The sequence below is a fragment of the Dermacentor variabilis genome, chromosome 5, assembly GCF_050947875.1.
Source record: "Dermacentor variabilis isolate Ectoservices chromosome 5, ASM5094787v1, whole genome shotgun sequence".
NCBI lineage: Eukaryota > Metazoa > Arthropoda > Arachnida > Ixodida > Ixodidae > Dermacentor > Dermacentor variabilis.
Genome location: NC_134572.1, coordinates 79990556 through 80016849, shown reverse-complemented (window position 1 = coordinate 80016849; position 26294 = coordinate 79990556). Strand labels below are relative to the sequence as shown.

At 49.0% G+C, this 26294-nt stretch overlaps 1 protein-coding gene across 2 annotated transcripts in view; it reads left to right on the top strand.

Annotated features, from left to right (window-relative positions):
* The window catches only part of LOC142582860 (uncharacterized), a 147771-nt gene extending 122292 nt beyond the window's left edge, over nt 1-25479 (top strand). The window contains exons 5-6 of one of the 2 annotated variants that reach the window (XM_075692946.1): nt 22945-23179; nt 25373-25479. In XM_075692946.1, the coding sequence (XP_075549061.1) occupies nt 22945-23057 (113 nt within the window). In that variant the 3' untranslated portion in view covers nt 23058-23179; nt 25373-25479. Of the gene's footprint in view, nt 1-22944; nt 23185-25372 lie in introns of both variants that reach the window. The other variant, XM_075692947.1, reaches the window with a different exon arrangement.
* The last annotated feature ends 815 nt before the right edge of the window (nt 25480-26294 follow it).

The window sequence follows — 26294 nt, the reverse complement described above, 5'->3', positions numbered from 1 at the left end:
GGCTTCAATGCCTGTGGATTTCGCGTGGCTGTAACAAAAAAGAAAACGAGCCCCCGAGTTTGGCTTTGGTTCTCGTTCACACACATATATCTTATACACTGACGTTCACTAATTACACAGCAATAGGTAACGTAATGTAGGGAATGACCCTTTTTTCGAGAAATGCTCAACGACGATATCTTTTCTACTATAAATGTCTTTTATAATTCTCATATAGGTTCAAGAACTGTTGAGACATCCTTGAAGGACCTTTGATTCAACATTCCCTCTACGATTCGCAATAAAAAAAATTAGGGGTGTGCGAATATTCGAAACTATCGAATAACGAATTGAATAGTGACCTATTTGATTCGATCTTCGAATCGAACAGTCGCTATTCGTAAATACTAATATTTTTCGAATACTTGGAAACGTCAACTGCGCCCAAGTGAAGACAGAATTGGAGAACTACGGTAAATCTTCACTCCCGCAAGCAAGTGCAGACATAAAACATTTTAACTTGAGTAGTACATCAGACTACGCTACTGCGGTAGACAGCCATACTTTACAGACTAAAGTGGGCACTCGCTCTCTCTGAATTGCCTTGTGCATGCGAAGAAACTATTTTTTCTTCTAACGCTCTATTTGTGCTTTTTAGTAAACAACACTTCATAACGTACTATGTAGCAACAGCAACTTGCTAACTACCTTGGGATGGGAACATCGTTTGTTAATAATTATGTAAACGGCTGTTAGTTATTCGAAATCTTTTGGAAAAGTATTCGCTATTAGATTCGGTAAGCTTCTGGCACTGTTTGATTTGTATTGGATTCGGTCTCAAAAATCGCTATTCGCACAGCCCTAAAAAAATCAGCAGTCATTTTTATAATGAGCAGGCTTCTTTCCTGCATGTTGGACGCTTAGTATGTCTTAGGAGTATGTTGGCCTTATAGTGCGCATCATATGGCTTTTATGGCGAGAAAGAAAGTCGGAACACGCACGAGCCGCTTACACAGCGTGATGTGCTACACTATATAGTTTCTCTCATTGTGGCAAACGACGCAGCCGAGGCGCTGTGTTTTTGACGTGAGAGTTCATCTACGACATCTGCCGCCAAGATGAAGAGCCGCGCTTGCAGGCGATTGCAACCCTCAGAACACATTTTTTTTTTCCTTCTTTACTTTGCCGTCTTGCGGCTTCCATGCTTAGGCTATGTACGACAATATTGCTCTGTTCAGTAGCTATGTTCAGTAGACTTTGTCGCTGCGTGCGCTTTTCCGTTAGCCTTTCATCTCTTGCTTTTCCAGGCTCCTTGCAGCGAAATTTCGCGGCGTGCGCATTCGCATATGCGCTCCGTTTTCTAATGCAATAGTATCCCGTGAAGCCCCGCACATACGCATACGCGTTCTTGTTCCTGTGAACTTTCTTCGTTCGTTACTTTTCTTTCGTGTCGCTGATCAGGCTTCCCATTGCTTCATGCACTCCAGAAACGAATGTACTTTTGATTCGGATTGCAACCCACTCCAATCTGATGTTGCTGGGTGTACCGTATACGACGCAGAGCGCACTGCTTGGCTTCGTCTTGTGTGGGTGTGGTGTTTACGCCTCTGCATGCGGAGGCCTGCGTGTTCTCAATTTTGTAGTCCGTCTCTATAAATTTTAGCGTGGGCATCATATCTTAAGCATGGTATAGATGGTAGTATTACGCCTTTGTTTATACGTCTCGTCGTCTGAAGCAAGTCGCCCTTGTGGAAGACACAGCGTTGGTCTACTGACGTATGTCCAGACACGGCCAGTGCTGCTGCCATATTGGGAAAAGTAGGTCCTGACCTGCACTCATGACAAATACCTCGAAGCCATGGTGTAGCTAGCTGCTTTAGCAAATGTGCCATCTAATGCTTCGGCGACGCCCACTCTCACTTTTTTCTTCCCTCCTCTTTTTTTCTTTAAAAGGGCACTAAGGAATAATGTTAAGTCGGGCGAAATTGAGAGATCACGCTTTCGTCATGACGATTTCGTCATTCGCAACAAAAGCATAGCTTTTTCAAGCAAGAAAGTTACGGAAATTCAAAGTAAGATGGACGCCACCTTTCGTGGACTGTGATACCTCTCTCATGTGACGTCAGCATCGCTGATTCACAGAGAGCGGTTACTATGCCCCGCCACTGCGAACCGCATCCTTTCTCTGTTTAGAACCGCTGAGCTGCCAGCACCGCCTCTCCGGCTCCGGCCGCCGACACTAAAGTGACGTTATACGGTAACCTGAACCCAAGCAGAGCCGCAGAGCTTCAGCCACTCATGCAAGCAAAGGACGAAAGAGTTTCTAAATGACATAACAATGGTATAGAAGGCTGTGATGTGGCGATTACGTCAAATCGTTCATTTTGGCGTGGGTGGTTCAAATTGAGGAACAGCAACGGGACCTCCGGTGGCAATGTTCTACGCACCAATATGGTATATTGGCTCACAGAAAACGATGATAGGCGTCTGGTCGAACACTGTCGTTCTAGTCGACTCAATATTCTCCTTTTATTACCATAGCAATTATATAGACACTCCAGGCGCATTTCTGCCGTCGGCGTCGCCATGATCTTCCGTATAAAGTCCAAGGGTGATAACAGCGTCGCCGCGCGTCGTATGCTGTATGTGCGAGTGAAAGCGCGCGAGGGAAGCCGACGATCGCGGCTCAATCTGGCGCGCGCGAAGGAAGAAAGCGGAGAGCAAACGCGCCGTGTTCCGTCGCGCAAAAGGCCATGGGGGGATGAGAGGGATGGAGGGGCTGTGATGAAATACGCGTTGTGCTCCGGCAGCCACTGCGTATTTCGCGAAGGGGCGCAAAAGGAACTGAAGATCGCGGCTCAATCTTGCGCGCCGAAGGGACGAAAGCGGGGAGGCAGCGCGGGAGGGAGGTGAGTAGGCTTCGACTCTGTGAACAAGTGCCTACTTTGCACGGCTGCGCGCGCCGTATCTTGAAAGGGATCTGCAAACGGCTCATACCTTTGTGCGCGCTGTTTTCTAGCCGCTCTTGCTTTGAAGCGGTAGCCAGCACGTCAATCATTTAGCTCGCTGCTGCTGCCGCCGCGCTTGCTCACACCAGCGTTTTGACAGCGTGTGTCCGCGCTCATCGAGTGTGATGTGTTCATGTTTGCTTGTGCGCGCTGACACCATGCATGTTAAATCAGTTAGTAAGCGAATGTTGCCAAATTTATACGGCTGTCTGTATGCTGTCTACAAATTTGCTATTGCAGTCGATCCATCGCCTTTCGGGTGAAACTGCGGCATTTATTGTCCCTTTAATCAGCATCCGGTCAAGACCGGCCGGCGTTGTGCTATCTGGTAGCACATTGATTCCCACAGTGCGTGAACCCGCATATCTTTTATTTTTATTATGTTTTGGTCTTTCTTTAGAGTGACTGAGAGGGAGTGGAAAAAGGGAGACTGGAATGGAGAAATTTCGTTTCTTCTGAAACCGTGGTCAGTTGCCCTCGTCCACGTGACAATGTTATTGTTTGCCTCAATCTCTGCCTCTTCATCTTTTTGTGCTGTCAGATATCATTCCCTTTCAATGTCTTGCGAGATGATGAAGTGGGGGCTCTGGGGGCTACATGAGAAAGAGGAAGCGTGACCGCTCATTAAGCGAGGGTGTCGCCAAAACGATCGCATATTGCATTCTTCGCTTCGCTAAAACAAAAAGCCCACGTTCCCCACGGTGACAGCGGTTGCAGCCTAGCGACCAGCGTGTGCAAGACTCGTATGCAGCAACCTCGCCGTGGCCTAATAGACCACAACGAGGTATGCTGGAATGCTCGTTGCGGATCCCGGCTACGTTATAGAGAACACCGTGTCATTATTGCTCAAAAATCGATACATGGCCTAGAGTGGCCCCGTGCCGAAGGATGGACGTGACTATTGTGCCTACGGTTCAGTGCACGCATTATTCAGATTCGTTATTCTCTTCGCCGGCTTTGTTTAACTCACAGCTGTCGCATTAGAATGACTGACTCATCCATGCATGTGAAGTGCAGGTATGAAGAGGCAATATTAATAGATGAACTCAAGCGCATGACGGCACCACACTCAAGTGCAAGTGGTATTTTGTTCCCGCGAGGACATAGGATGTGTTGCGTTTCGCCTGCGACACGTGGTTTTGCCGGCGCGACTGCGGCGGGGCGGCAGACATTTTGGCCCGATCGTCGTCGCCGCAACGCTCATCGGCAGGTGTTTCCAGGCGCGACTGCGGCGATGCGACCGCAAAGGATCACCCTCTCATTCCAGTCATTGTGCCCGAACGAGGCGATGCGAAAGCAGGGATCATCCCCTCATTACAGTCATTGTGCCCGACCGGCAGCGCTACAACAGGGTGCTACGAGATCGTGCTCGACATGGTGCTACGGCAGCGCTACGACAGGGTGCTACGAGATCGTGCTCGACATGGTGCTACGGCAGCGCTACGACAGTGTGCGTCACCATTAGCCCATTGTACATTCACGTGCTCGTCTTTTGAGGGGTTCCTTCTTGCCCTCAACTGCGAGAGTATAAAAACAGCTGCCCCCGGACGCCAAAAGGAGGGCTCCGATTTCTTCTGTTGAGTGAAGTGCTCTCCCGTCTCTCTACTTCGGTCAAACCTGACCGCCAACTCTTTGCGATGTTAAAATAAACAAGTTGTTTCGTTGTTACCAGTCGACTCATGCTTTGCCGGGACCTTCGGATGCTTCCAGTTGTACCCCAGGCCGCCAGGCCAACGCTACCCTTGGGGCTTGCGACCCAGGTGCAACAACGGGCGTCAGCGCCGAGTTCCCAACAACCGTTGCCATCGGTGGGATTCAAACAACTGGTGGCAGCGGTGGGATTCAAACAACTGTCTGCCAGCGGTGAGATCGCGACAACGGAGGCCAGCAGCGAAGAGATGCAGTTGACTGTATGCTGAGCAGCTCAACGACGATCCGGGAGCAGTGCAACGAGCCCTGTGTGATGCCTGGTTGCCTGCAGCGGAACGACTGCGCTGAATTCCTGCCTGCGAGGTTTGGTGAGTGCGGGACTTTCTTCTTCTGAGCTTTGCCAGGCTTTTGTTAGTGTCAGAAACAGAGCTGGTAGTTGTGGTTGTCGTTGCTGCCGGGTTAGTTTGCGGCAAGACAATAATAGGCAGTAGAGAAAGCAGCATTCAGAGCAGCCATGGATTTGAAGTCGTTGCGCAAACCGAAATTGTTGGAGCTTGCAAGAGAGTTGGGTCTGGATGTCTCGGACAAACTCAGAAAACCAGAACTGCTAAAGGCTATTCTTGAGTTAGAAGCTGAGGATGACGAGCTGTCGGAATGCCTTGAGACCATTGAGGAGAGGGAGACTGCAAAAAGACAGGAGAGCGAACTTAAAGAACAAAAAGAGCGAGAGCAACAAGAGAAAAAAGAAGAGCGCGACCGTCAACACGCGTTGGAAATGAAGCGTCTCGAGATTGAGATGGAACGCGCTCGTAATGGAAGTCAGGCACACGGTGCAGGAGAACGAGTATTGTTCAAAATGACTGACCTGATGCGGCCGTTTAAGCTTGGAGAGGACATTGGTTTGTTCCTGGTTAACTTCGAGCGAACGTGCGAGAAGCAGGGGTTCTCTCGGGAAACGTGGCCACAGCGCTTGCTCACTTTGTTACCCGGCGAGGCGGCCGACGTAGTCGCTCGCTTGGATAGAGAGGAGGCAGAGGATTTCGACAAAGTGAAATCGAGTCTGCTAAAGAAGTACAGGCTGTCAGCAGAGGCGTTCCGTCGGAAGTTTCGGGAGAGTGAGAAAGGCAAGAGTGAGTCATATACAGAGTTTGCCTACAAGCTTATGTCAAACATGCAGGAGTGGCTCAAAGAAGAGAAAGCGTTCGGTGACCACGATAAAGTTCTGCAGTGTTTCGGGCTAGAACAGTTTTATAGTAGGTTACCGGAGAACGTGCGGTACTGGGTCTTGGATAGGCCAGACGTGAGTACGGTGGCTAGAGCCGCTGAGCTAGCCGAGGAGTTTGTGACGCGTCGAGCTCGCGGAGCTAAGGACGGTCAAAAGGGTGAATTTGGCTCGAAGTTTGAGAGGCCGAAGTTCACACCCATGAGAGCAAAGGGGAACACGCGTAGTGAGGATGCGAGTGAAAGCAGTCCGACCAAACGTAAAGAGACGGCGGCAGCCGAAGCCGAACGCAGAAAGCGGTTCGAGATGAGGCAAGCGCGCGTTTGTTATACGTGCCAGAAGCCGGGTCACTTTTCGGCGCAGTGTCCGGAAACAACACCAAAAGTTGTGTTTTTTTCAATAGGCAGCACTGACGAGAACATGAAGCTTCTCGAGCCTTAAATGCGAGACCTCTTCGTGAACGGGAAAGAGTGCCGAGTGCTTCGCGATTCCGCAGCTACGATGGATGTAGTTCACCCATCTTACGTAGAACCCCATATGTTCACGGGCGAGTGCGCATGGATCAAGCAAGCCGTGGAAGCTCATAGCGTGTGTCTGCCGGTAGCAAAAGTGCTTATTGAAGGACCTTTCGGAGCGCTTGAGACGGAGGCGGCAGTGTCATCTATGCTGCCCCCCCAGTACCCGTACCTATTTTCAAACAGGTCCGATCACCTCCTGCGCGAGAAGGGGCTTTTGTTTGGTGAAGCTAGTGTTCAGGCCTTAACCAGATCGAAGGTTCGGGAGCTCGCTGCAAAGGCGGTAGTTGCGGGGCCGACGTTATCAAACAACGAAAAAGGGTCAGAGGCGCAGCAAGCTGATATTCCGAGCACGCCCGAACTGAATAAACTTGAGTCTGTAACGTTAAAGGCGCCAGATACTGGAGAGGAAACGCCCGACGCGGGAAAGTTAGAAGAGCTATCTACTGATTTGCTCATCGCGCCTACGTCAGACGGACTTGATAGGTTGCTAAAAGTCAGCCGGACGGATTTGATAGCCGAGCAAAAAAAGGATGGCAGCCTGGAAAACGTGCGCTGCAATGTCAAAGAAGGTATCGCCAGGAAAACTGCGCGTTTTGTGGAAAGAGGTGGAGTCCTGTACCGGAAGTATCTAGACCGCAGAGGAGTGGAGTTCGATCAGCTGATCGTGCCTCAATGCTATCGTCAGGATCTGTTGCGCTTGTCACACGGGGGTTCGTGGTCCGGACACCTTGGAGTTAAGAAAACTAAGGACCGTCTCTTGCAAGAGTACTATTGGCCAGGGTGTTTTCGGGACGCAGACCATTTCGTGAGGACATGTGACACTTGTCAGCGGGTGGGCAAACCAGGGGACAAATCGAGGGCGCCGTTGAAATTGGTACCTATCATTACGGAGCCTTTTAGACGGCTCGTTATTGATACTGTGGGACCTCTGCCGGTAACAGCCACGGGGTACAGACACATTTTGACTGTGATCTGCCCAGCGACAAAGTTCCCTGAAGCAGTGCCGCTTAAAGAACTCAGCTCAGTTGAGATAGTTAATGCACTACTGTCCATATTTGCGCGAGTTGGTTTCCCTGCGGAAATCCAATCAGATCAGGGCACAGTGTTTACTAGCGCTTTGACGACAACTTTTCTCGAAAGGTGTGGGGTAAAGCTGTTACACAGCTCAGTGTACCACCCACAGTCGAATTCCGTTGAGAAGCTCCACTCCGTCATGAAGCGCGTGTTGAGAGCGTTGTGTTTTGAACATCGAACTGACTGGGAGCTGTGTCTGCCTGGGGTGATGTTTGCTTTAAGGACCGCGCCGCATGCGGCTACGGGGTTTTCGCCAGCTGAACTGGTGTACGGTCGCTCGCTTCGATCTCCGCTTCGCATGCTTCGAGAATCGTGGGAAGGTAGGGGCGACGACCCAGTCGTGGTGGAGTACGTGCTTAAGCTCCTCGAACGCTTAAGAAGGGCACAGGAGTTGTCAGGTGAAGCAATGACAAAGGCCCAGCAGAGGGCCAAGGTTTATTATGATCGGACAGCCAGGGCCCGTCGTTTTGAGGTTGGCGATGAGGTCATGATATTGCGCACATCGCTAAACAACAAACTAGACGTGCAGTGGGAGGGCCCAGCACGAATTGTTCAGAAACTGTCGGACGTTAACTACGTGGTAAGTCTGCCAGGAAAGCGGAAAGCACAGCAAGTTTACCACTGTAATCTGCTCAAACCTTATAGACAAAGGGAAGCAGTGGTGTGCATGATGGTAAACGTTCCTGAAGAGCTTCCGGTCGAGCTTCCGGGACTAGGCTCAGTGACGAACAGGGAAGACACCGGTCAAGTCATTAGTGACTTAGTCAGTGGAGCAACGCTGTCGCCTGAGCAGAAAACCGAACTACACCAGCTCTTACAAGAGTTTCAAGGTCTGTTCTCTGAGAGGCCTGGTAGGACTTCTGTACTTACTCATGATATAGAACTTACCTCCCCAGAGCCAGTACGATCCAAGGCGTATCGGGTGTCACCCCGCCAGAGCGATATTATGGAGGCTGAGGTAAAGAAAATGCTACAGCTCGGTGTTATTGAGGCAGGTGAGAGTGATTATACCTCCCCTTTGATTTTAGTTGAGGTACCGGGCAAGGAACCTCGTCCTTGCGTCGACTACCGCAGGCTTATTTCCATCACTAAGGATCAAATTTATCCGATCCCTAACATCGAGGAGCGCCTTGAGAAAGTTAGTAGCGCTCAGTTTATTTCCACCCTAGATCTTGTCAGGGGTTATTGGCAGGTTCCACTTACAGAAGAGGCTAGTAGGTATGCGGCGTTCATTTCACCAATGGGAACATTCCGTCCTAAAGTGTTGAGTTTTGGTTTGAAGAACGCGCCATACTGTTTTTCAAGTCTCATGGATAAAGTGTTGCGGGGACAGCAAGAATTCGCTTTACCGTATCTAGACGACGTAGCGATATTCTCCGCATCCTGGTCTGAGCATATGGCACACTTGCGGGCAGTGCTAACCCGCCTGCGCGAAGCGGGCTTGACAGTCAAGGCTCCTAAGTGCCAGTTAGCACAGGCCGAGGTTGTCTACCTCGGTCACGTGATTGGTCAGGGTCGTCGCCGCCCCTCTGAAATAAAAGTGGCCGCTGTGCGAGACTTTCCGCAACCGCGCACCAAGACCGATATTCGGTCGTTCTTGGGTGTCGCCGGCTACTATCAGAGGTACATCCCTAGGTACTCTGATATCGCGGCTCCCCTGACGGATGCTCTAAGAAAGACAGAGCCTCAAACAGTCGTCTGGGACGAGACAAAGGAAAGCGCTTTTAGCGCCCTAAAGAGTGCCCTAACAAACCAGCCTGTGCTACGATCGCCAGACTATACAAAAGGGTTCATTGTTCAGTGCGATGCTAGTGAGCGAGGCATGGGCGTTGTACTGTGCCAACGGGAAAAGGGAGAAGTAGAACACCCCGTCCTGTATGCTAGTCGTAAGCTGACCAGTCGTGAGCAGGCGTATAGCGCCACCGAGAAAGAGTGTGCATGTCTCGTGTGGGCCGTTCAGAAATTGTCATGCTATCTAGCCGGCTCGAGGTTTATCATTGAGACGGATCACTGCCCTCTCCAATGGCTGCAGACCATCTCTCCCAAAAATGGCCGCCTCCTGCGCTGGAGCCTCGCTTTACAACAATATTCCTTTGAGGTGCGTTACAAAAAGGGGAGTCTCAATGGTAACGCCGATGGCTTAAGTCGAAGCCCCTAACGTAGGAATCAGCCTCAAAATTGTTTGTTACTGATGTTTTTCTTCCTGAGGCAGGATTTTTTTTAACATATTGCTTTTGTTTAGTGTTTCAAAGTGATGATATGCTTTCTAGTGCATTTTTTCAATTTGTGGACGCGTTCTGAGTGATGCTAGACTACTGTAAGGAACTAGGCAGTGGTATAAAAAGGGGAAAGAGCCTGGCAGGGCTTAGTGAGGGTTGTGCCGTGCTTGCTGACTGAGCGGTTGAGTTTCAGCGTAGTTCTAACGCTTGCCGGGAACGAGAACAAAAATGTGAACTCTCTCGAAGTCACTTTGCAGTGTCCCGTGCGAACCTGAACGAGAGAACGAGGCCTTCTCTGTGCGCTGCGCTCAAGAAACGTCGAGGGACGCCCGACTTCGGTTATGAGCATCATCGAGCGACATCCCTCCGGACAGCGGATGCAGTCCCCTGTCCATCGGGATCTCCTTCCCCCGGCGGGGCGGTCTGTTGCGTTTCGCCTGCGACACGTGGTTTTGCCGGCGCGACTGCGGCGGGGCGGCAGACATTTTGGCCCGATCGTCGTCGCCGCAACGCTCATCGGCAGGTGTTTCCAGGCGCGACTGCGGCGATGCGACCGCAAAGGATCACCCTCTCATTCCAGTCATTGTGCCCGAACGAGGCGATGCGAAAGCAGGGATCATCCCCTCATTACAGTCATTGTGCCCGACCGGCAGCGCTACAACAGGGTGCTACGAGATCGTGCTCGACATGGTGCTACGGCAGCGCTACAACAGGGTGCTACGAGATCGTGCTCGACATGGTGCTACGGCAGCGCTACGACAGGGTGCTACGAGATCGTGCTCGACATGGTGCTACGGCAGCGCTACGACAGTGTGCGTCACCATTAGCCCATTGTACATTCACGTGCTCGTCTTTTGAGGGGTTCCTTCTTGCCCTCAACTGCGAGAGTATAAAAACAGCTGCCCCCGGACGCCAAAAGGAGGGCTCCGATTTCTTCTGTTGAGTGAAGTGCTCTCCCGTCTCTCTACTTCGGTCAAACCTGACCGCCAACTCTTTGCGATGTTAAAATAAACAAGTTGTTTCGTTGTTACCAGTCGACTCATGCTTTGCCGGGACCTTCGGATGCTTCCAGTTGTACCCCAGGCCGCCAGGCCAACGCTACCCTTGGGGCTTGCGACCCAGGTACAACCACGGGCGTCAGCGCCGAGTTCCCAACAGATCGTACCAGCGGTGCGATCCAAACAGATGTTAGGATGGAGGTGCTTCGGCTTGTCTTAAAGTTACTCCGTGATATAATGTTGGAAAGTGAATGGTGAGCCGTGGGCCATGGTCGTCATGGTTCAGAAAACGCACAACATGTTTGGTTCCGTGTCAGCTTGTTTTTGATACTTGGTGTTGTTAGTTGGACTACGAAATGTTTCGCACGGTATCGCGTTTGCTAGTTGGCATTCAGGTGGAGCATTGCTGGCAACTTTTGCAAGTTTAGGTCCGCCTGCAGTAAGCAACGCCGCTTCTCCTCCTCCTCCTCCTCCTGCTCAATCATAACCTCAGCAGTACTGTAACCGCATCGACGACCAACACCAGACTCTCCAGTGTGCGTTGACTATACTCGCGGACAAATTTCTGTGGCTGTGAAGGGAAATCTACGGAGGCAAAGTGCGCCCAAGTGAGAGCGCTTCTGGAAAGAGTCCATTGCTTTCATCCACGGTAGTTTAAGCTGGGAAAGAGAAAACATAAACACCTTATTGGCAACAGTTAAATAAGACAAAACACACCTCTGAGTGTAAAAGCTTGCTTGTTTTGCAGTTTTTCCCTTCCGCGTCTTGACAAACGCGAAACCGTCGCACGTGGAAACTGGGTCGATTCGGCGTCTGTTTCGAGAGAGAGAAAACACTTTATTTTCATGTTGGCTGGTGTGGTGGAAAGGCCCTCAGTCCAGAGCCTCGCTTGCGGCATTCTTCAGTGCAAAACTGATAAACGCCGCAAGGTATACCGTTAGTCTTCGGCGCTGGTTGCTTCTGTCAGCCATCCGGCTTGGGGGTTTAAGAGAAAGATTTCTAGGGGCAGGCAGGGAAGGTGGGGGTGGTGCACAGGACCAGATGATATGGGATGTGTTCGGGCGTTCGCCACAGTATCTGCAGGGTGGGGGATCTTCACGTAAGAGCCAGCGGAGGAGATGCATTCGCGCTAGCGTAGGGAGTGTTTCAGTCTGGGCCTGACGAATCGGTACGCCCTGTTCACGGGTGAGCGCTTTGCTGAGCTTCGGGAACTTGCGCCTTGCCTTTTGATAACGCCGCAGAAGCAGGGGAGCCCACCTTTTCTTCCGGGCTGGTCGCGGAATATAGGGTGCCTGGTTCAAGGTCTCGCAGGCGAACTGATTAGCCCTCTCATTTCGCGACAGCCCGTCATAACCAGGTATCCAGATGATTTCTAATGGACCCTGTAGGGGCTCTTGAATAAGTGTCGAAATGTGGTCCCGGAGATCGTTGTGCTGCAATTTCCTGCAAGCCGCCATGGAGTCGGTAAATATGATTCTTGGGTACGCTGAGTTACTAGGGGGCCTATGTTTGATAGCGATTGCGATGGCTGTCAGCTCCGCTAAGGTCGGATCTGTCTCTGGGAGTACCTCCGTATGTACAGTTGTTATTAGTAAAGGTTGTTACTCACGACTGATAAAGCGGAGCCCCGTGCACCAACGTTAGCATGAGCGTAGAAGTATATGCCGTCAGGGTGTCTTGCCGTGTATCTTTTGAAGTAGGCAGCTCGCTGGCGTCGCCTCTCCTTGCCTCGTTCTGGATTCATGTGGCGTGGCAGTGGAGCTATGGTTAGGAGTTCGCGTTGTTTCGGGGGTAATGGGCGCGTTAATGGTTTGAGCAGCCTCATGCACCCTGTTCATAGCCTGTTGGAGAGTTTCGTGGATCTGTCGTGGGGAACCCGTCCTGATCCAGATGGTGATATCATCTGCGTAGATTGCATGTTTGATGTCGGGGATGTCTCGTAGCGCTCTATGTTTAATATTGCCATGTGATTAAAGAGCGTGGGCGAGATCACTGAATCCTGAGGGATATACCTCTCTGTGGATAGGGATACTTTTGTGAGGTGTAGTCGCCTACTCGTAGCGCGTACGAGCGACTCCGTAAGAAGTCCCGTACATAATTATAAAGCTTGGTTCAGCAGCCAGTAGCTTCGAGCTCTTGCAGCAAAGCATCGTGGTTAACATAGTCAAAAGCTTTCTTGAGGTTGATGGCAAGAATGGCTTTTAGCTGAGCGTTGCATGCTTGTTTCCTAGCAAACAAAACCACTGTCAAACGCTGGTGGTCTACTTGGCGCGGTAACACATGTGCAGAACCTCCGCCTCCGCAGCTTTCCCTTCGTAGCCACCGAAAGTTGTCCGCGAGTATAGACTGCAAGATCGGCATTCTTGGAGCCTGGCCTCGCATCCCTTGCAGATAAAGCTCGTCTACTCAGTGTCTCAAGGCGACATGCCGAACTGCAGATACGCTGCACTTTGCGTAGTGCGTGTGATTGATCTAGAATGATGTATTCTCTCTCTCTCTATCTCTCTCTCCTTCAGCTTGTCGTTGTCATCATCATCAGCCTGTTGTCCACCGCAGGACAAAAGCTCCACACCAAGCGATCTCCAATTGCCAAGGCTGTCTTGTGGCGGTTGTCCTCACCTTATGCCTGCAAATTTCTTAATTTGATCACACCTAGTTCTCGGCCAGCCTCGACTACGCCTTCCCTTCCTGGCTCCCATTATGTAATTTTAATAGACCATCTCTTGTTTGCGCTGCGCATTACATATCCTGACCAACTCTTGTTCTCAATGTGGGTAACGTGTTCTCCCCACGTGTAAAGTATAGAAAACTGAACAAACTTGTGACGGACGGTCGCTACAAGGCTGTCAAAACGTGTATTGCCTCCGCTAAACCGAGCTCCCGACAGAAAACTTTAGTAGAACTCCCTGCCTCTCCTCCATTCCCTTTCTCTCCCTCTATCTTTGCTAATGTAAGCGGCCATAGGTGCCGACGCAGCATAGTATAGGCGGCAGATCCGTGATCTCTTTGCGAGCAGTGCAGCACATATGCAAATTCAGAGCAGATGCAATTGATTCATCCCTCTTCCAGAGCAGTCGGTCATCACAGAAAATGGAAACGTGTATTCTCAGAAGCAGTGGCAGCTTCATTGTACATTCACAAATGGGATTCCATAAATGCGCACAGTTTTTTGTTAATTGCACTTTCGCTCGAAGCTGTCGTCGCCAGCAGACGTCGTCAGCCGCGCCCGTCGGCGCGGCTTAGGCCAACCGCGTGAGGCGAAACTGAACGCAAACAGAACGCGCGTTTCGAATAACTATCTCCGATCGCGTCCCTGGAGCGCCAATGTGAAAAGGAACAACTTGTCGGTGTTGAAAACAACGATTACTGCGGCAATTTCTGCCGTAACATCGCTCTCTGATGCGTGCTAAGCAGCCCTCGCATTCCGGCTATAGTGTCACGGGGGTCTACCGCTCCTTTTCACGGCACAAACTCAGGCTTGCTTACTGGTCCGGAACGCAAACGCTTGCGTCAGCAGACGATCGTCTGCAGGGAATGCATGCTGCGTTGGCCCGACTCGATTTTCACCCGATTTTTCTTTTATTGTGTTTATTGGTCTAATCTGTTTATATCTAAGCACCGAGTGGTCTACATGCAACACCTGTTTTTTTTTATTTTAGAACAAAGCAGCAAAAGAAGCCTGAATGTACATATATTGGGCAGACGCTTGCAACGGTTACTTAATCAGTATGTCGCGTCACCATTTCTGCCTGTCTGGCGTTACAGCGGCTTGGCGGTGAGGCTGCGGGAAAGATGGGAGCTACTTTTCCCTTCTTTGTCACTTTGCCGCGGTGCTCAATATTGTGCACGCGGCGCAGCTCACGAGCGAGCAATAAAGTAGCAACTAACAGAGCGAGTCTAGGTGCGCCAGTGACAGGCATGCATTGAGCCTACGCGGTCTATTTCGTAAGTGCATAGCCATCGCAATCCATTCATTCTTAACGCTGCGACGGCAGGAAGGTTATTATAGGCTTATACTGCTCGCCCGATACGTGGCGTGGAAAAATAGACCTCGCAGCAGCTTTTCTCGCCCGACGGCTTAAGCCCATTTCAAGCAAGACATCTGCGAAGTTATAAAACGAAAGGAGAAGAAGGAATGAAGAAAATAGCAAATGTTGAGGCGAGGAGGAGCGGGGTCAAATTTTTCCCGAAATAAGTTGTGCGAGCACTGGCGTGTCACCAGTTTGTGCACACGACGTGAGAAATTAATGATGATGATGTTTAATCGCCTATTATGAACCAGCAGCTTGCGACTATCCTTGAAAATAAAAGTGTACAGTTATTGCATTCTACTGGCACTAACATTTGGCTCACGAACTTAAAGGATAAAAAAAATAAGAAGGAAAAGACCGCGTGACGAGCGATAGAACAACAAAAGAAAGATAGCCGTAACGATGAGAGACGGGAAGATAGTGTTGTTGATTAGTGAGCAAACTAGGGTTGCCGACGTTCTGCTTGAGATTAAGAGGGAGACGTTTAGCTGGGCAGGCCGAGTAATTCGTGTTAGCCCCGAGATCTTTTAGTGGCGCCCTCTCGCGTGTGACGTCAGGTGAGGGTCTCAGCTGCCGCGCGCAGAGTCCGCGCTCGCTTGCTACGTGAAGGCAGCTTGGCCCTGTCGGCCGACCTGCTCTGCTCGAGTTTTTAAAATGCGAGTCTGCAGGTCTGTAGAACAGTACATACGGAATGCTCCGGGACACTGTTTCCTGCGAAATCGAGCGGACTCCCGGTCGTCACCACGCTTAGTGTCGGTTGCCCCTGGCGTCGTCTGCTATAGTGATCGGTGTGCACACGTGCATGTACGGCGTTGGTTACTCGCCATTGCTGTTACGTTGTGGCGGCGCACTCGTGACTTGTCGGCCCGTTTTCGACGATGAACTGCAGCATCTGGCCTTCAGCTAGTGCGTCCGCGCTGTATTACTGTCTTTTTCTGTCCAGCCCGTGCTGCGTGCTCGGTCGCCCACTCCGTCGGCCGCAGCCATTCCGATTTTGTTGCTGCCCGGCGCGTTAAGTATATCACGAAAGCCGATGTTCTCAGGAAACGGGGCGGTAGCTGCGATGCGTTAATGCATGGGCTGCGTTAGCAGCATTGATCCCAAAATGCGCTCTTGAACATCTGATAGAACGGCGGACAAAATTAGCTTGCAAAACGAAGTTAGGTAGTTTTGAGCTCCAGTGTGTGCTGACCTTCGCAAGCGATGAGAATTAGCGCTATAAAAACGGGGGACAACCTTCTTTGCTTAGATCATTGTTTTCAGTAAGCATTGTTCTGTAAGCGCGCCGTACATATTTAAAACTAAAACAAGAAAGCTGAGAAGTTCAGGCTGCCGGGTACTTCAACGAGTAAGCAGCTGGAGCACGAACACACTAGGTAAAAAAAAAAGGGGGGGGCTCAAGGGGGGCTCAAGGGTAGGCGTTCAAAGGCGCAATAAAGTGCTCACAGGCATTCTCGCGTTTTCTTCTTCCTCCTCTTTTTTGTAAGAGTATCTTTATTTCTACGGTGATAAAGTGATGTCTCCCGAGTAGTCTCCGGTAGTCTCAAAGTGCGTTGAACACAAATATTCCTATGCTAATCTAAACAGACAATATTTTTACATTAGAAAGTGGTAATGAGACTTGCAATAAAGTAGTGTGACACATGCCTGACGATTGCAAAACGTGATATATTGTGATGCAACTAATGTTCGAGATAAACCGCTTGTCACTGAAAAAGTAAGATTTTTCTGGTCAGAAAAACTTTCATATACGCAACACCAAGTGACTAGAACTGAGAGAAATTTAAAATTTGTATTCAACTACAGTGTCACTTAAACAACGCGAAATTTTGTGAATGCGTCCTGCGATCGTGCTTCATTTCAAAAGCTGCGTAGACTCTCTTTTGCTCTCCCCGCGCGATGTTTTATGACTCAGCCATCAGATCTTGTCCCTGCCCGCGAGGACGTTGGTCATATGAACAGTTGTTTTATTAAAGAGAGTGGAATTCTGAGACTTTACGTGCCAAAGCCACCACGTGATTATGAGGCGTGCCGTAATGGAGGACTCGGAATTCATTTTGACCACCTCTGATTCTCTAACGTGCACCTAAATTGAAGTATGTGCGAGCGTTTTTGCATATTGCTTTCATTGAAATGCGGTCGCCGCAGCCAGGGTCGAACCAACGACCTCGAGCTTAGCAGCGCAACTCCATAGGCGCTGGGCTACCACATCGGGCGATGAAGTAGCACATACATTAAATATACAGTGTTTGTTGTCTTTTTAATGCTATCATTTATAGAACTCAACCTAGAAAAAATGAAGACAATAATTGGACAGCGCCGGTACGTGCTACCCGAGACGCAGTCAGAGTGCGAGAAAACGCATGCAAATGAAGCTATTCAATAGCCGTAATGTAGCAGGCGACAAAGGCGGGTCCCCCGACTGACGTCATCGGAGCGCCGTTCACAGCGCCGCCATCGGTCGCGCACGAGGCTAATAGCAGTTATTCGGCGGTCCATTTAGAGTTACAAATTGTGTGCCATGGGAAGGGAAGCGCAGTCGAGGACGGCAAAGAATTGGATGGTGTAATGAAGTTTGAAACCCTGCAGGCATAGAATTGTGCCAGTTGTCGAAAGGCTGAGGTAATTGTAAATCGCTGGGCGAGAGAAATTTGTCCTGCAGTGGACATAATATAGGCTGATGATGAGGATCGTATCGATATGGAGCTTTCAAATAGGGTGCCTCAGCCCATCGCGCACCAAACATTGGCTTGTTATCCAGCATTGACTGTCGTTCGTTTCTTACGTGCTGTCTGCTGCGGTACTTCCTATTCTTTTGTGCTGGAACGATCACTAACAGCACAAAGCAGCCTCAAGACGTGTTTGTTAGAAAGCGTTTTCGCTTTAAAGGAGGGAGGCAGCCTCCTATTACTGAGCGAATCAATGGACAAACGGAACGTGTTTTGGAGACACCCGGTGCACAAAAGATACGTTCGCTGAATGCTTGCGCCTTCAATGATTAGAAAACTGGACTCATCTCAGACGCACTAAACAGTGATGTTTCTGCCGGCCGGCAGTATCGAACTTGCAGGAAGAACTCCCCAACCTCCGTCTCACCCGTCCCCATCTGTGGGTACTACCCTGGATCAGCCTCTGTGTTATCGCGGTGAAGTTCGGAGACGAATATTTCGCATAGTGGCGCTGGTTTATACGTCACAAATGGCGTTCGTGTAATTCTATTGGACCCTCAAGTATCGGCCAACGTCTCCTTTGGGAGGCGCAATCGATAGTGTCGTGGCAAGGGATCTAGACGCCTTAAACGCGTTACGTTTCTTACTCCTTAGTGCATACACTGGCACTTGCAATATACCTGCACTGCAAGGCGAACATCGTCTCAGTGTTAAGAAGAAAAAAAAAATCCCGCCGTGGTTGCTCAGTGGCTATGGTGTTGGGCTGCTGAGCACGAGGTCGCGGGATCGAATCCCGGCCACGGCGGCCGCATTTCGATGGGGGCGAAATGCGAAAACACCCGTGTGCTTAGATTTAGGTGCACGTTAAAGAACCCCAGGTGGTCAAAATTTCTGGAGTCCTCCACTACGGCGTGCCTCATAATCAGAAAGTGGTTTTGGCACGTAAAACCCCAAATATTATAAATAATTATTATTGTTTGTGTTAAGAACGTCATGGAAGCTGTGTACAAGCTTCGCGTCCACCATTCCCACATTGCGTGAGATTCGCATAATTTTTGTTCACATTTTCTTAGACATCGTCCGATGTGACGGAAAGATATTGTTCAGAAACCATCGACGATGATTGTCGGTGCAAGCAAAAGCTATTCGCTTTATTAGTGGAATGATGAACTTGAAGGCCTATATTTGTTGCAGTTTGGCAACGTAACAAACGCCCTACAACACACGCTGTGGGAATTCAGGGGACCACATGGCACTGTCGGCAACAAAGACTTGACCGAATTCAAAGAGCTGTGGGAGGCTCAGCTATAAAGCCTCCAGCCTGGATGCCCAGCGTAGTCTGGTCGGCCAAACTAAGGGAGATAGCTCGGCTCTACGGCTTCCTGGCTGGACTGAGGAGGCTGCCCACCCAGTGTGAAGACTCTTCGTCTCTCTCTCTCTCTCTCTCTCTCTCTCTCTCTCTCTCTCTCTCTCTCTCTCTGTTGCACGAAGGCACGCGCCCTTCGCGTAGGCGCCTTTGTATAGGCAGTGGAAGTGCGACCATCAACCACCGACGAGGAAAAAAAGCTATTAGCTTTTTAATTAAAAAAGCCTCGCGCCGTAATGCATTTTGTTAATCCAGCTTTGACAGCAGTATTTTTACATAGCCGAGCAGCGAACATTGCTATAACTAAATTCCGGAGGTAAGCTTTCACAATGGGTAAACTAGGAAATATCTATTTTAATTAGGATTGTTTGTATGAGGCGGTGCGAGTAGGCGGCCGCTTCCGTGCCTCGACCTGTGCGAGAGCGTCCGCAAAGCACCCGGTGTCGTCTTTCGCGTGATGGATGCTATAAATAAAACTTTGCAAAGTGCGGTCTCTTTCACATTTCTATTTCTTTTTTAATGTCTGTCTTTCAATCTTTCTTATTTTTTGTATTGCTTTTCGATGGCGTGTCGAATAATCATTCACCGCCGTATTGGTGCAGAATTGAAAAAAAAAGTAATAAACGCCAGAATTTGAAGCCGCGCAGCTAATACAAGAGCTAAAACGTATAGCGCACCGCGGCATGCCGTAGCAGCGGCGCCTTGTTATTATTATATTTTTTTTTTCTACATCTCCGGCCTCCGAGTACGCCTCGCGTTATATTCCAGTTCGTGACACGAATATGTTGCGGTTCTCGTTTTTATTATTCTTTTTTGTTTTTCTGCCGCTTCAAACTGCATGTGATCTAAACCACCAGGCACCACCACAATTGCTATCGCCTATGTAACCGGGTTTGCTCCGGCCGCGGGTGCTTCTGAAGTGCTGAATAAACGGAAAATGAGACATCCACCCGTTCGTAGCAATTGCTACAAAGGAAACCCATACGGGTTCCTCGAACGAAAAGCCTCATAGTTGAAGAAAAATTCGTCCTGGTCCGGGACTCGAACCCGGGACCACCGCCTTTCCGGGGCAGCCGCTCTACCATCTGAGCTAACCAGGCGGCTAGCAGATGGCAGAACGAAGTCGAATTTGTCGACAACACGAAGCAAATGCAAGAGTTTGACGTAGTAGTTTGACTACTACGTCAAACTCTTGCATCCACCACGAACGGGTGGATGTCTCATTTTCCCTTTATTCATTACTTCTCTCCACCTTGCGGGTTTTCGCAGAACTACTACGTCAAATTCTGAAGTGCTGCTTGTCCAATAACCCTGGTGGCCTATAGAGGCCGATGCCGTTGTTGCTGACAGTGACAAAGACGTCGTCAGTGGCAACGAGTGAATTGTGCATGCACTCGTCCTATCACTGTATTTTGCGAGGAGCAGTTCACAGTATAACGGTGCATAAAGCGTCCTGCGGGCATCCGCTCTTATGCGTCGTTTCCTGTTTACTTGCATCGTCACTTCGCGTTATAATCGTTATATATATATACACGAGAAAAAAGCGGGTTAACCGAGGGGCCCGATTTTTATTAGTCATATCATCAGAAGCCAACAAACACTGACACCAAGGACAACATAGGGGAAATTACTTGTGCTTAATAAATCAAATAAAGAAGCGATAAATCAATGGAAATTAAAGTGGATGAAAAAACAACTTGCCGCAGGTGGGAAGCGAACCCACAACCTTCGCATTTCGCGCTGGCTAACACTCCCAAGGTTCTACTAGGACACATAAATACCCAAGAAAGTGGATGGGAATACGGCGCCGCGGTAGCTCAATTGGTAGAGCATTGCACGCGAATTGCGAAGGTTGTGGATTCGGTTCCCACCTGCGGCAAGTTGTTTTTTCATCCACTTTAATTTCTATTGATTTATCGTTTCTTTATTTCATTTATTAAGCACAAGTATTTTCCCTATGTTGTCCTTGGGTGTCAGTGTTTGTTGGCTTCTTATGATATGACTATATAATATATATACGTTATTATGTTACGTTGTGTTATATTTGTGCCCGCGTTATTTACGTGCAAATACGGTACTTGCTAAATCTGAAATAAAGCCGAGTTTATGCGGATTATATATTGTACCGGATACGAAAGGCAGGTACAATATGTATGCGTGCGTGCGATGAAACCATTTAAACATTGAGGAGCTAGGACTGTGTCAAATATATGCAAGGGTCTGTGTGCGCTTGGCGTTTTCTTCTTTTTGTAATTGCTTTCTTTTTTTTATTTTGCGTGGCTTATATATATATATATATATATATATATATATATATATATATATATAATATAAATTTCCAGCTTTCCTTGAAAACAGTGTATACAGTTCGGCATTTGCTCTAAGCGCAGCACAAGATACAGGCAGAGCTATTCTTAAATGGCGCTCGCGAGGAGATCATGCCGACGAAAGACGCTGTTCTTGCTTGGTGCTTCGATGCAGTAGGAGACCCATTATCGATAAAACGTTAATGTCAGATGGGTCCTCGTGGTTTGCCGCGTGGTCCAAGCGACAAAAAAAAAAAAAAACACAGGCCGTGTGTTTGCTCCGTGCGTCTGTGTAGTTTTCTGTGCGGAATGCGGAGGGCACGCAAGGCCAACGGCGTCGGTATGTGGCACGCGCCGTTCACGTATGCTATTTTGTCAGCATTGGGAGAACTTGTCGACCGCGGCGATTACTGCACGCTGGTGCAGTGTTCAGCGGGCGCTACCCGAGTGAGGCGTGCTTGGCCCGGCATTGACGGCGCGTCTATAGACACGCCGCAGGTTGTCTGCACTGCGAAGTCGGGGCACAATTGCGGTGACCCGTGGTTCCCACCGAAAGCGTCGGCGCAGGGGACGCGTTCAAGCCGCGGTCGCAGCGTGCGCGACGCGTGGCGCGAAAATGTAAACGTGCCGTGCGCTGCGCCGGGAAGGAACCGGTAATTGGTTCCCCCGTGGCTGCCGCAGGCAGCAGCAGCAGCCAGAAGCGAGCCCGGCGATTTATTGCTTAGTACTGGTTCAGTGAGTACACAGATGCCGCCGCCCCTATGGCATCTGTATAGGGAAAGCGTTTGCCCAGCCATTTCCCTCGATGCTAGCGAGTGTTGTCTGTGTTGCTTTGTTTGACTCGGTCAACTGAACATTTGCTAGAACCTCTGTGCTACGCGTCTATATGTAGCCTCCGAACTCGTCTGCTTTCTTTCCGACAGTTTGGAGTGTGTGGCCCCGCTCGAAAGCAGGCTTTTTCGGCTCCTCAGTGTGCTTCAGTTCAGTCATGCTAGACTGATGAGACGTAACGTTCTCCACTCTTCATGTGGATATCGTAAATAAACTCAGTACTCCTTGTTCTCGATGACAACACGTTCCTCCCTTCAACAACGTCCTTAGCGTGGATGAGTCGTACGACGTAATGGGCCACCTAAGCCTTGTGACATGCCCGACCCCAACTCTTACTGTGCGCACTTGAAGCGACCAGGTTCGCGCGCAGGTGAAGTGGTGTCACAGACTTGCCCAGCTTATCCTCAAAATCATCTCAAGGGCGCAAAGCGTTTATGCAAAATGCGTGAGGGTATATATACGTTTGACGACCTTGTAGATACAGAAGGTTTTCTTGTTGACCATCGAACCCTTCGGGCATTTTTTCCCCCTCATTGCGACGCCCAGCGGATCCCTCTGCAAACCACAATAAGCCTGCTAGACTTCTGTTTTTTAATTTAGCCGAAAATTTTTGTACCGTCGCCACATCCGTCGCTGGTGCAGAAAGCTATTCGTGCGCTCTACTGCTCGTTGCGATGCGCCAGCTGGAGTGATCGTTGCTGGACCTCCCGCGTGTATCCTCCTGCGTGCCCGCAGTTCTCACGCTTTTCCCGTTGTTTATTCTCCCTCTTCCTCACATCCAGTTTACGATAGCAAACCTGACCCCTGTCTGGTTGGCTTCCACACCTTTCCTCACCTTGCTTTCTCTCTCCCATTTATTATCTGTTACGAAAGTTACGCGAATTTTGTAGAAAACTCGCGTATAGATTCCGTAAGAGCCGTACTGGAAGCGCAACGGAACACGTACGGAACAATGTGGGGACACGTTTCCGCAGAGAAGCCAGCTTCAGCTATTGCAGCTGAGATTGTAGTGTGCAACCATGAGCAGGACTGACGAGCTTTCTTTGTTCTTTTTGTTTCTTGTGCGTGCGCAGGCAAGTACGTGGGCAGCCGCCCGATCAAGCTTCGCAAGAGCACGTGGCGCGAGCGGAACGTCGACATGGTCCGGAAAAAGACCAAGGAGCGCGAGCGGCTGGGCCTCATCTAGGCTGCTCCTTCGCCGCTCCCGCTTCCGCCGCCGTCTCTTCCCCGCAGCCCTGTTATATATACGCCGGCCATGCCTGTGCGGGACGGGACAGCCGACCGGATGCCGACGTCGCGGCAAGCCAGGTGGCGTGAGTTTCCTGCGCCGTCTTCTTTAGAGAAACACGCTTGGGAAAGCAGCGCAGGAGAGCAGCGTCAAAAATCGCATTCTTTGTGCCGTTGATGCAAAAACCGTGGCGTGGGCTTCCGTCCCACGAGACCACCGGACTGTGATTCTTGGCTCCACGGGGTCAACCATTGAGCGCTACTGATTTATAATGCCGAAACCGGCCTATATATATATATATATATATATATATATATATATATATATATATATATATATATAATGTGCTCGTTTATGCAGTTTATCCCGTTGGCGCCGTGTGTAGCGTAACACGTATTGGACGCGCATTCGTGCGAAACGCGAGTGTTTTACTTGTCTGCCGCTTTTGCGACGTCGCGCTTGATAAAGTCTGGCTTGCGCGAGTCATTCACGAATACTTTTTTTTTTCAGCCAAATGTAAGACTTCTCTCTGTGCCGTACGAGAGTCACCTGATGTGCGCATTTTATCTACTCATGTTACGAAGCTGCGCTGGTCTGGGGAATTCTATATACAGCGTGTTTCTTTTCTTTTACTTCGAACACATAAAAAAAAAGAAGATCCTAGAAAAATTACTCGGATTCCGTCGCTACAAATTAGTTATCTGCCGGGCGGGTATAATTTGCAAGACGAACCAAGTCGATTCATGTGCTAATTAAACTAATTGCATGCATTCACTACCTGGCTACCTACTTCGTGGCACTTGCTTATATCGGAAAGACGGAGGGAATCGCCATAAAAATCTTGTTCCGTGTTCCTGCATTTCGAGATGACCACGTAGACCGAAGCAGCACTGGCGTTATTTTAATCGTTCAATTTCCTCGATTGCGCACGCGTCGCCGCGCAACACGGCGCTCTGGCCAACCCCCTGTGGTGACGTAAGAGCGCCGCCCCAAAATGAAGCTGCCGTCGCTTTTTTTTCTCTCTCTTCCCACGATCTTAATCGGATTGTGGTTTTTCTCAACTCCCGAGCGGATCCGATACGTAATCACTTCAGCAACAGGGACGAAACTTACCGTTTTCTGGTGCCGTATAGCCAAGCTTTTCTTTCTTTCTTTCTTTTTTTTTTTTTTTTTTTACGCCAGCGTACTAGGTCACACTGCGAACCAGATTGCACTGCACTGGCTAGAGCCGGATTTCACAGTGCAGCAAGCGTAATCACGTGTAAATTCAGTGAATAATTTGACACCGTTTAGTTCAGTTTACGTGGCCGTGTTGAAGTGTATAGAAACACGGAGCTGTACTTTTGTGGCGGTTTCCTTGAACTCTCCAAATATAAGCACGTGCCGTGAGGTTTGCAACAAAGAAGTTGATTAAAGTAATTGGCTTAATTACTGAATTGATTGCTTTGTTTGTTTATTTATTTTTTGTAACAAATGATGTCTGCCTGGGCGTATAATTAAACTCTAGCGACGTGATTCGAGTAATTTTTGTGGACTTAAATAAAAAAAAAGTATTCGAAGTTACAAAGAAGAAACTCCATATACTTGTCTGCTGTACCAAACAGTGACCAATTTCGCTTTCGTAATTGCAACATGTGCCATAGGGAAATTGTTAAAAATATTCGAATAACATTACGATGTTAGCTGATTGCACTTTGTGATCTGTTGTGGAACTAACGCCCGCTTTCGGGTAATCTAACCGAAGCGATGGAATTGCGCTCGCAGTCGTTGTTTTTTTTTTTATATATATATGTAGCTTTAAAGAAAGAAGCCAACAAACAAAAAGCGCACTGCAGGTTGTGCACAGCTGTCATCGCCGTCATATAAATACGTGTATACATCAAAGGAAGGAAAATAAACGCTGGTAAAAAAAATCAAGCTTCGTTGTCTACATCAAGTCTCACTTAGGACATCCGAATATATTTCCCTTATGTAATCTTTGTGCGAGTGCTCGGCTTGGTGGTTAAATATAAGCTTTCTGCAGTAATCGTTAAATTGTCCGACTCGTTTATATTCGGGCAAAAGAAAAAAAATAATGGCATGTGTAATAAAACGGTGATCACGTCTTAGGGCTTCCATTTCCTTGACAGGTTACTTTATTCGCTGTCCACTACACCTGCTGTTTAAAAATCAAGTGCGTATTTATTGATTGTCATGTTTTTGGGCATGTTGCGAATACCAGTTCACCTGTCATTTTGATTTTTTCTTATCTTCTCTCTTTCACACACTAACAGGAGCAGCAGAGGAGTTTCGGAGATGGACCTTTTATTCTTCTGTACTATAAGAACACTGTCCTTGTTTGTTTATTTTTTTTTGTCAATAAATGCTTCTTACCTGTGAATCCTGTCGTGCCTTTTGTCCATCAATCCAAAATTGGCGGGACTACGTTAGCGCCAATCCTGCAAACACGACAAGCCGAAACGCTCAATTCTCTCCCAATTTTCGACTACGCCTTGTTCCACCTTTGTTCAGGAATATTTGAGCTTGTGAGCATTTTCAGGTTTCAGATAAATGTTTTGTGGCAATTCTAACTTAACTTTCTGATACCCCCCAAAAAAAAAATATGCCCTGTCATACGATAGCTTTTCAAATCTGTTCTTATTGCAGGCAGATACATCTGGTGGACTTTAATCCCCCCCCCCCTTTTTTTTTTCAGATATTGCGGTTAGATGCGCAAAGGTGGACAAAGTGGCCGTCTCCTCTTCTTTGTTCAGATAGAAAACAATTCTCTTTGTTGTCTACGGAGTTATACGATTCCACTTCATCAACTTGGCATTTTTTGCCTAAACCGTATAAACAAAGTAGGAAACATCGCTGGGATGTATTAAGTTCATGCTACATCCTGTACTGCAGCGTGAACTCCTGTCACTTGAAGCGTGTTTAAGAGAACAAATTCATCGAAAAGGGACTGCAGCATGGCAGGCGTGGGAAAGGAGGATTTGCGACGGCGAAGTTGGTCGCATATGAAACTGCGTACCGCGAGCGATGTGTTCATTTTATCTCCTCGCTATATAAATATGGTGCAATTGCGTATGTAGCCGCTCCATTTTGTTTTCCTGACCTCTGCCGGACCGCCATAATCCCATATACAATGTCTGATACCACCCACTGCGTCTTCAGTTAAATTGCGATAGTAAGCGGAACATCGACGACGTA